The 11,852-nt window shown below is 37.0% G+C and overlaps 1 protein-coding gene across 1 annotated transcript in view; it reads left to right on the forward strand.

Annotated features, from left to right (window-relative positions):
• Window positions 1-7,814, forward strand: part of LOC147067485 (uncharacterized) — a 125,987-nt gene extending 118,173 nt beyond the window's left edge. Inside the window, exon 47 of the mRNA XM_085954286.1 lies at window positions 1,825-7,814. Within this exon, the coding sequence (XP_085810412.1) occupies window positions 1,825-7,814 (5,990 nt within the window). The remainder of the gene's footprint in view (window positions 1-1,824) is intronic.
• The last annotated feature ends 4,038 nt before the right edge of the window (window positions 7,815-11,852 follow it).

Consider the following 11,852-nt stretch of genomic DNA (forward strand, 5'->3'; position numbering starts at 1 on the left):
CTACACTCTAAATCACACTTAGACCAAAAGATCACCCTAAATAATTAATGGAGATAATTTATAAGCCATGCTAGAGTAATTTGAGTATCTTTCCTCCACACATTCTTGATTATTTAGAATAATTAAAGTGCATAATTCATTCCTGAGTGAATATGAAAAGATATCTCCATTATATATTATGAATTTACAGTCTACAGTTCGCTGACTGTTATTTGGTAATGAAAGATAGTATCTTTGACAATAATATATCTCACAAGGCAAAAAAAATATTCTCATGAGAATTAGATTTAAAATATTCTAGTATTAAGTACAACGATTTCCAGTAGGTGTCCAAATCACTTTCCAAATTTTTCATTAAAATTAAGGACACCATTTTAAAATATACCTGTCTAATCTTTTGAGTACAGCGCAGGGTACAGTGCATAATTATTATGAAGAGAGATTCAAGAATATGTTATCTAGAATATTGTACCTGATTCGTTGCTCATAATATAATGTATGAATCACGCAGTCATGAATTTTTTAAGTGATCAAAAAATTAGCATTTAAATGACTTGATGGTGCTAATTCATGTTTGTTTTTTAAACTAAATTACCACTAATTTCATATATTATGGTGATTACCGAGTTATTTAACTGTCAGTTATATAAAAAGCAACCTTTTATGATTGTGTGATTCGCTTTATATCGATAATATTTCAGGTATAACAAATTCTTTATATTTCGGCATTATTTTGTTTCTAATATTTTCATAGTAATAACGTACTAAAACCATGCTATACTATACGGATTTGAAAGATGGATTATACAATAATTTCGACATATTATATAAAATTTATACATCATGATTGTGAACAATTTTCAATTATGATGGGATGGTTTGATGCAACTCAAAAAGAAATCAATGCTATGCTTCCAACATTGTCAATTTCATCTACGCAATCGTTCATTCAACACCGCATTCATTTCTTCGATCACTATAAATTATAACATAAACATTTAGCTCCGAGTACTTATATATTGTGTGTATGAAAATAATAATAGTTTTCGCTCCGTCATCTTCATGTTACATTCAATATTAATTTATAATAATAGTTATTTCTTCACTTTCAAATACTTATCTTTTTCTTCATTGGAAATACCATGATATTATTCTTCAGGCAATACAAACCAAAGATCGCCATTACTAAATCAATCATTGGTAGGTAGTTGATTTAAAATACATATATTTGAAAAAATTTCATCATATCTATATCAAAAAACTGTTGTATATCTGTATCTATATCAAAAAGATGCTGTGGTCTTTTTTAATAAATTTAGTGGTAAATTTGTAATGAAATTATTTGTTTCATCATTTTTATCACAACTCATAACTATCATCTCATCATGTCATCAGTCATCATCATTTTTTTTATTCTTACTAAGTGCACTTTTTCTTCTTCCACTATTATTCACTTTAAATAATGTTTGGTTGATAAATTAATAATTTTAATAACTGTTTTCAATCAAAGCTTTCCATGTAATGAAGATATCACGCCATTTAAAGCTATGGTACCTACTTATATTTATCTTCAATCTTCAAGAAATTAATACTTTTTTAATACTAATGTATTTATATTTTGTTCTTGTTTTAATTAAATAAAAAAAAATCATTCACACGCTTACTTGGCTTGCTTCAATGCAAATTGTTCTAAAAAATTTTTTTTCTTCAAATACAGATTAAGTACTAATAATTTAAAGACTTTCTTCTTCAAATCCTAAAATAAATAAATTCTTGATAAAACATCGTGTGATAGTTGTCTTCATTAAAGTTTTTGTTTTTCAGATCTCGTGACGGAGGTCAAAACCAAAGTGCTCAGTCGATCCGCGAGTCCCAAATCTCCCACGAGACACCACGCCGACAACATTTCCTTTGTAAACGTAGACGCTTTGACAATACACCCAGAGCCTGATGTTAAATCGATTTCGCCAGATGACACGGCCGCGCGAGATTCCCAAACCGTCAAACAAGCCGGCAAGATTTCCACGGAAACGATCACAAAAACGGAAACCGTAACCGATGCCCAAACTAAAGTTAAAGATTTTCAAGAATCGCAAATAAGTTTCAAAGAAGAGACGAGAAAGAAATTTGAAGACATGAAACGTGACTTCGAAGACAACGCCATTGCCAAATTTGAACAAATGAAGAAAGAATTTGTCGGCAAAGATATAACCAAAAAGACATTCGAAGACGGGACGACTCTTATATCTACGAAAGAATCTGTGACTCATCAAATATCCGGCAAAGAGTTTTTTTCGGAAAAGAAAGAAACAGTCTCGACAGACGATGATATCAAAGCAAAAGTGGAAACCAAAAGACAGATTTCCGGAGAAGAATACGAATTAAAACAGAAAGAATCAATTGAAAAGAGCGGTGATGTCACTCATAGTGAAAGATCGTCAGTGGAACGAGATGAGAAAGGTTCGGCCGAAAGAGAAGATTCTGAGATACAAGAAGCTAAGAAAATGGGAGACGATGTCGCTGTAGTAGTCACAACGCAAAGAGAGTTCGCCGAGCAAAGCTTGTACTCCGGAAGACAGAGCAAGTCTGAAGAAAAGATGACCGCGATAAAGGATGACGTGTCTAAGAAGTCAGAAATATCTTACTCAGAAAGAGATCTATCTCATGAACAGTGGGGGAAAGAATATTTTACCGAGCGAACCGAGTTGGAGCCCACCGAAGAAGTTGAAGCTGAATTTTCTCAAGGAAAAGATGTTGAAATGGTATCAGCGGTCAAGATCGTAGAGAAGGATGAAAAAATTACTTCAGAAGAACTTACTCATGAAGGAGTAGTAATAAGTGCAACAAAAGGCTATAGCAAGGAAGAGTCTACTGTGGAAAGCAAAGAGCATGACGATTTGAGCTCTGACATTTCTCACGATACCAGTTTTAAGAGCGAGGTAGCCGGCAAGCGAGGATCTTTCGATGAAAAATCGGAAATGTCTCCCAAGAGCAGATCCAAATCCTTGAAAAAAGAGGAAGTGTACGAAGTCGACTTTATTAAAGAAATCAGAGTATCCACATCCCAGCGCGACAAAAGTTTGAGTCAAGGAGGAAGCCTGGACACACAATCTGAATCGGACCTTACGGGCGAATCAGATTTTGTTATGCAGGCGCACCAGGACTTACCTGAAGACTTAAAACACGATGATGTTTCAAAATTCAAAGGTAAAACTGACGACAACCTTGAAAAAAAGTTATCACCGGTTCACAAGCCTGAGGAACACATAATTCAAGAGCACGTCTGGGAAGTTTCGGTTCAACAGCACGAGCCTTTAGATGAAGTGGCTTCAGAAATACATTTACAGTCTAAGTCTATTCGAGATGAATCTCGATCGTGGGACGTGGATTTCGCATCATCTTCTATTTCCGGTAGTGACATCGGATTGACAACAATAAGCTCCGACAGAGATGTCAAAATACGGTTGAACGGACTCAGCTTAGCCAGTTCGGAAGACATACACGACGTCGAAGCTCCGAGCGAGGATTTCGAATCTTTCAAGGACTCCATGATCAAGTCTGGAGAGAGCGTTGAAACCGAGTACATGATCCAATCAATAGATTCTCAGGATGCAGAAACCCTGCAAAAGTCCATGGATTCGGTGAGCGCTGATACCATGCAGCATTCGGAGAAAGACGATTACTCTCTGGAGGCCGAGTCATTTGTGCCGGACTTGCATCACAGGAGAGGTGATCACAGAATTGTCAAAGAGAAAAGCCTAGAAGACATCTGCAGCAGCGGGTACGACACCGATCTCTCGTCGGCCGAGTTTCTCGCTTCGAAACTTGAACACGAGCGAGTAGACATCACGGAGCCCGTCAGACCGCAGCCTCTAGCCCAACTGTCCGACCTCGAAAAGACCATAGATGAGGTCAAGCAGTCTCTGGAAGCCGCACACGGGCAAATTATTAGTGAGAAAAGCGACAGCACCATCAAATATAAACAGTCGCCATCCGAATTTGAATTCAAACTCATCAGCCCGGACAGGCCTGAAGTCATCCAGGAAGAACCATCAGAGGCTGCGAAATCTGAAATAATAAAAACGGACTCCAGACCCACCGTCACTGGATACATTCAGAAGCAAGCTTATGCCTCTTCCGCGGAATTGGAAGAACAGCATCAAGTCAAAAAGGACTATGTCGAACTAGGCGAAGAATTGACAACAAAAGACAAATCGATCGAGATCACCATGACCGACAGAGATATACAGATCAGCGTCAAAGACAGTGACACTTCGTCCTCCAAGCACGATGACATAACGACTATCACTTCTGATGATGAAAAAGAGACCGCCCATGAAAGAGATAGACCATGCAACACACAACAAGAATTCAGCGACTTTTCAACGGGATTGGAGAGTGGGCCGATTTCTTTATTAGACACCGAAACTGAGCTAACTTCGGATAAAGAAGAGTCTCCTAAGGGAAGTCCCGAAGCTTTAGTTAAACTTAGACCTATACATAAGCATGTCAAATCCGCCCATATGACCGCCGGCGACCGAAGATCTACCTCAGACGTGGAAGGGTGGTCCAGCTCAGGTGAAAGTCATTACCAAAGCTTCGAACACACGGACAGCCCGCAAAGTAGACCTCTTTCTTCCGATGTAGAAAACTTACTCACTGGACAGAGCACAGCAGATTTTCACAGTGCACTGACTACCCAAGATATATCATTACGATCCCATAAGACATCCAAAGAATACTATTCTGCCGTCAGTTCCATAAGCTCGCGAGACAGTATGAGAAGCTTGGACTCTGAAAGTTCAGGAAATTTGGCGAGCGTGGATATTTCGGATGCCTCGGAGACTCTCGTGCCTTCAGCTACCGAACTGAAAGAAGAAATGATGGAGAGCGGTAATTTCAATGAACCGTTCGAAACCGATTCCGCTAAATTGAAAGATATCTCGATCAAAGAGACGGAAGAATCAGCAGAAGACTTGGAAGTTCGACAGATTCAAATGATTTCGAGTCTCGATGTGGTTAATCAGCCGATCGGCTCCAGCGATCATTCAGAAGAAGGCTCTCTCGATGATGAAGTGAATGCTATCAATGAAAACTCAGAGATCATAAGTAAAATGAAACGATCGCATGAGATGAGTTTTCAACCAAAGGAACTGTTACCGGATAAATTCCCTTCGGAGAGTTTATCCGAGAGTGTGGATATGGATTTGGAATCAATGATGCCCGAGTCCGATTCGCAAGTGTTTACTATGAGCAAAATCGAAACGGGCCCGAGGGAAATCAGACACGTCAAGGAGTCCACTGAGGTGACTTCAACTAAAAGTACACACAGTAAGAGTAAGGAATCGCCGAAATCTTTTGAGGTGTCAGAGAAGATTGTAGAATATCACACGTCATCCGTTGTCTACAAAACTCCTGAAAAAAAACAGAAGCCTGCAGAAATAGAGGAAACGGTCATTGAAAGAAAAGTGACCACAGTTAAGACTGAATCCAAGCCGTCGGTAATAACTACCACTGTAGAACAGCAAAGTCGAGACATCGATTTCGATGCTATGATGGGAGAAATTATACCCAAAGGTAGCCAAGAATACGAAGAAATTGTTAGTTGTCAAGTTTTGATATCGAAATCCGGCCCGTCCGTCTCGGGTAGCTCATCATATGAAAAGAAAATAGCCGGACCCTATCCGCTCGACAGTCAGCAGAGTTCTTCGTCGAGCTTGAAGATTCAAGAAGATCATCTTTCGACTCCCCAAACTCCCATTTCGAATCCGAGCCAGAGCTCAGAATCAACCGACAACGGAAGGGAATATGTCTTGGATGACATGTATGAAATCTCCGAGGACCCTGAACTTTTCCACAGCGAAAGGGCAATGACCGACTCGAAATCGGAAATATCAGTCACGGCAGAAGAGCGAACTCTCTACGAAACTCAAAAAGAGCCTGATTCCCCTTCCAGTGATGAATTTGAAATGGTGGACAAGCCGAGCGAAATCGACGACTTCGTCGTTATCGAAGAAGTCGCCAAAGAAGCTTCAGAATTCGACGCGGAAGGTAAAAGTTTATCAATTGGAAAAATAGCCATGGTGAAGAAGCATGATGAAGAAATTGAGGAATACCTATCTCAAACTGCAAAGAAAACGTCTGAAACCGAGTATAGTACATCTGGTTCATTATCGGAAGAAGAAATTCTTCAATATGAGCTAGAACAGAAGAGATTGAAAGCTGCAGAAAATGCTGAAATCGAAGCGGGGAAAAAATGGATTCAAATGCAATTCGAAGGAGATTTAGCTGCCGCCAGGTACGACTATGAGAGAGGTCCACTCGAGGATATCAAAGAAGAAGAGATGACCGATTTTGACGCAAGCAGATTCGGCAGCTTGACTTCGCAAAAAGAATCTGTCGGTAGCTACGGAAGCTTGAAGAATTCTTATGGAAGTCTTTCAGAATCCGAAATGAATCTGCGCAAACGCTACATGATGAGATACGGCGAACAAGACGACGTCTCAGTTAGCTCTCTGCAAGAGTTCGAACACTTGGAACAGGCCCTTTCGATGGAAAATTATCAACACTCTTCATCATCGCAAGATTCATTGAACGGATCCCTCTCCCGGAGATATCACCTCAGTAAAGGTCCACAGGGTGACGACGTTTCCGTATCCAGCTTGAAGGAGTTCGAAGGTCTCGAATCGGCTTGCCTCGAGGCTTTGAAAATTGAAATAAATGCCAAACAAAAAGAAGCTCTTCTGCTATCGCACGACGGCAGGTTAAGCAGTGCCGGATTTTTGGACATGGAAAGGCGCTCATATAGTCAAGGCAGTTCGGAGAGCAGTCCTCCACAAAAAAGTGGTAGCAGCCCTGGCCAGAAGAGTGGAAGCCCCTCTCAGAAAAGCAGCAGTCCTTCTTTGAAAAGCGGAAGTCCTGGACAAAAATTCGGAAGTCCATCCCAAAGACCTGTTTCCGAGACAACGGCTCTTAGAAAAATGATCGACCAACAGATGGCAGAGGGGGCGGGAGATGGCAAAGGAATGACTTCCCCTATTACTGATGGAGGAACGACAATCACCTATGTAACAGCTCAAAAGAAGGTTTTCGACAATCGAGGAGCATTTTACGTCCCGGACACTGAGAGCGGAGATTGCGGAGAAGTCATCTGCTCTAAAAAAATCACCTACGAATGTCAAAAAGGCGCCGATGGCGAGCCTTCGATATGCCGAGAGGCGACAGAGCATCAGAGCACAAAAGATGACCCACAAGAATTAACCGAATTAGGTTCATCCTTTACAGAATTGGACACAAACATGATAGGAGTTATAACGACAACAAAAGTTGTTCAGAAGCGATTCATAGATGGTAAAATGGTATCAGAAACCGTGACGACGTCTACCGGAAAAGGTGTAGACATCCCTGGGGCTATGCAGGAAGATCAGAGTGGAGAATTCGGCTCAGGCAGCTTTCACAGCATCGATGTGGGTTCGGGAAAATCAGATTTCTCAACGTCGATGACATCTCAACAGTCTGATACGGAAAGCCTCATCACTATGATGGAGCAGCAACTGGATTCAGAATTGGGGTCGTTAGAAACTTTGACATTCAGCAAGAAAGTGGTTGTGACCTCGAAGCCTATGGAACTCGACTTAGGTTCTAGATCCAGTGACGCCAGCGACTCTGGCTTGAGAGAGACCTCTCCCTTGTCCAATAGATCAGGCTCTGGTGTGTTCTCTGGCATTACCTCTAAACCCTTTACAGATCCCGCCAGTGGTTCTTGGAGTGGCCTGGACGAGGATATGAGCTCATCAGGAAGTTTCAGCAGGTAATGATAAATTCCGATTTTACATAATATCACTATGTTGTTCAATAAATGTATCTCCTGAATAATATGCATATAACTAATCCTAATCCTACTTGTTGAAACTCATAGTAAATGATGGACCGGAATAGTATTAAGTAATACATATTATTATGTTACTTCATTTTGAATGATTTTATTCAGACAATGTTCCCTCTAATTTGATGTTCTTTATACAAAATACTTTGGATGTGCACTGTACAAAAAATGTTGAAACATTCTTGTTTGGTTAATATAGACAGACAAATGTAAAAAAACAGGAGTTCCTTCATACTTATAACTTTACAAATACGGCTTTATACTGATATAAAATAATATTGTGTAAAAATTTATTTTTCAATTCACATGTTTTATGTAGATTTTTAAAACTGATTGAACAATTTGCTGCAATTAAAAACTTCTTTATATGTGCACAAGTGTGCTTAGACGCTTAGAGGGAACACTGTATACAGGTATATATTATTATGTGGCAAAGATATTCTTCATTGATAATAATTACAATACATTTCAGATTAGACATTATTTTCAAGTTTTCCTAATTTTGTTGTATTATCTCATTTTCAAATAGTTAAGATTAAATACAATGACGTTATTTAAAAATCGAATGTTGTTGAAATGCTCATTATATTATCCAATCAATGCCACTTTGAAAATGAGGGTGTTTAATAAATTATATAAGTTCACAATGTATTAAAAGATTATCATATCAGCAACACGCGGCACCTATCGTAATCCAATTTGCTAGTCGTTTGACATCGGGAGGTCTCCAGTTCAGTATATTTTCTTCGCTGGCATGGTAATCATCAGTGGGGATGCAACATTACTTATGTAAACGTAAAACACCTTTTCGAAAACAGTACATACAGTTAATCAATAATTAAATACTTTTACAATAATTAAAGAGTAACAGGGTATACTTCTGTCAATATTTTTTCAGTAAATACCCTATTATTGAGAAAAGTCAGTTTGCATTGTATACAATTTTGTTGGGGATACTTTGTGCCTTATTCTGTATACAGCAGAGTATTTAATATATAAATACTCAATGCTGTCAGTGAATTTATAAACTTGGCATTCTCATATAATTTTTCTACAGAAAGAATCGACAGTATATATTATTTAATATATGTAGGTATAGGTAAATCATTTTACAGTGGCACCATGGGTACGGCAAATGCGGCTTGCAATTGTAGTGGTATTATTTGCTAGCATTGAAACAGGCATTGTCGCAAGCAATTCAATACACGTGCGAATCGCCTATGGTGCCACTGTAGAATGATTTACCTATACTAAACTTTCATTAACAATTAATTTAATATGTCCATAATTTGTTTTTTTCATACCTACTCAATTCTATGGCAATAGGCAACTAATAATATTATACTTCAGAAGCTTCTAAACTTTTTTAATTCATGCACGCAATCGTGCAATTTTTTTGTTACGGTCGCGATAATACGTACCTTCTATCACCAGTAAATCCATGCACGTGTAAATGGGGTTTTAGATTATTTTTTTAGTTTTACAATATTTAAACATGCATTCGTCCATGAATAAATTCATTCCATTTTAATGTCAACTTTTTATTTTGAAATATCAATGATATTGACATTCGGTTTCATTCAAAATGACATTGTATATTGTAGCCTCTCTCACAAATAGGGCTTAGGGGCCTAATATGTCGGGCTATGCCAATGGGTTAGACATAAGTAAGTTGGCAATATGGTGTTGTTGCATCCCCATTGCCAAGTACGAAATGTAACTCGCCTATGATGTTCCCAGGAATGAGCGGCATGAGCTGAAGCAGGCCAGGCTCGGAAGGTAAAACTCCTCACTCGCCCTCTATATACTTTATCGTCCTGTGATCTTTATGTGTAGATCGTCTATGTGTATATGTTACCGACACATTAGCCAACAATGTCTTCTTGTTATTGTTTTGTTTTACACTTACACCATTTTTGTTACATCACTCAGTGTACACAAATACTGTTTAAAGCTATGCCATCATATGGACTTTATACAATATTATTTCAACAGATACGGCGCTTTGTAATCAATAGAATAGATTTGCTATGTTTCTAAATCTAGGAAACATTTTTTATCCCTCTGTTACTATGTAAGTTTTTTTATTATAGATTAATATAAATGTTAAAACATTAATACTAATTATTGCCATTGAAAATATTAATAAATATTTAGATTAATGCCGCGTAATATTCTTCAAATATTAAGCAGGAATTTTGCCAGAGTATTTGATCGTTACACTGTTGCATCCTCTGTATACTTAATACAAATTGTATATATTATTATGAAAGCCCAAAAAGTATGAGATTTAAGTGGTGATTTTACTTATGTGATCACTGCATCCGAGTCAAACGCGTATATAGGAAATTCAGTTTCAATTTTTCCACGCACAAAATAGAATTAATGTTATCTAATGTCACTGATTTTACTTGTACATGCGATAATCAGTCGATTCTACATTTTGTTCATTTTACTATGAATTTTGACTGAAATATTGCAATGCGATGATCGCATAGCAGATATTATGTACATGCATTGTAATGCAACTGTTCATTGAATCCTTTTGATTTTTTAACGATATTTTTTTATTATTATTATTATTAAACATTTATTTTAATTCAGCAGTTGCATTGAACAAAGAAACAAAAACGGCACTTTCTATTATCATTAAATGTTGGTAAATCAATAAAAATGTTCTTTATAGGTATAATTTTTGAAAAAACTATTCTAAAATGTTATTTTTTATTAGTATACATACGACATTTTAGAATAAGTACTTACCTAAAGTAAATACCTATAAGAAATAAATTAAAATTTTTTGTTGACTTTATGAAAAGATTTTATGAAAATAGAAATTGCTATTTTTGTTTCCAGACCCCTCAATTTCCTTTGTGATGATCGTATATTGCATAACCAAAAACACCACTTTATTGCTCTATTGTGGTTAATTCTACTATTTACCGAATGCAAATGACTGTCTTAAATACCTTCAAATATGACTTTGTATTGGGCATTAAAATGATAAATTTTCAACATACATTTCATACTGATATTATGTAATTCAACAGTAATAAATATTTAAGTATTATAAACACATTCAATGGTAATGCACAATGTGAGCACTATATGCTTAAGCAAAATTCCGGCTATAGACAATGGATCCTAATTCTAAAGAAGTAATTTGAAAATTGGTTTCCTTAAAGTGGTACGATTTGATGTTCCTTAAATTGTATACAACTTCATTTAAAATTAATTAGTTGACAATGAAAGATAAGCTATAAAGATACTTACTCGTTGTATAAAAGAATATTTCATACCTAACCTAAGTTGAACAATTTTACAATAATTACAACGAATAATTCACAAGATTTTGAGTATGTAACATTTCATAATATATTGGACATATATATATCTTGAAAACACCTCAGATATATATATACCCACTGGAAAAAATCATATTTGATTCCGTCGAGCATCTTATTTTTTTTTCAACTATGATTTTTTCTAGTGGGTATATATATTGATAGATATGGGTTTACGTAGGGTGTTGATTTACACTTTTCCACTTATTAAAAACACTGTTTCAGGGGCATTAAGTATATTTCGCTTGACAAGTAACAATTAATTACTAACAACATTTGTAAACGGCGCGAAAAAGGTAGCGAATCGTATTTAGAGGCGACGTAAGAGGCTCAAGGCTAGGTAGCCGACTGACCGTACCCACTTCTCGACCCTTAGTCCCCCCAGAAACAGATAACGGTAACTTTCCTTTTCTTTGTTTCGCTGTGCATTATGGTCCAGCCTTGACTCATTTACAATTACAATAATATCATTATATTCCCAACTCTGTTGATTGAAGGATTTTTGATGGGGGATTTAGGCATTATGATATTTGGTAACAATATATAATATATCTGAGATGTTTTCAAGTTATGTAAATATGTTAAATTATTATACAATCGAATTTAGATTTGAACATAGCCCA

Source organism: Rhyacophila brunnea, unplaced genomic scaffold (genome assembly GCF_057557595.1).
Source record: "Rhyacophila brunnea isolate RB1 unplaced genomic scaffold, BYU_Rbru_1.0 scaffold_4, whole genome shotgun sequence".
In the NCBI taxonomy this organism is placed as follows: Eukaryota; Metazoa; Arthropoda; class Insecta; order Trichoptera; family Rhyacophilidae; genus Rhyacophila; species Rhyacophila brunnea.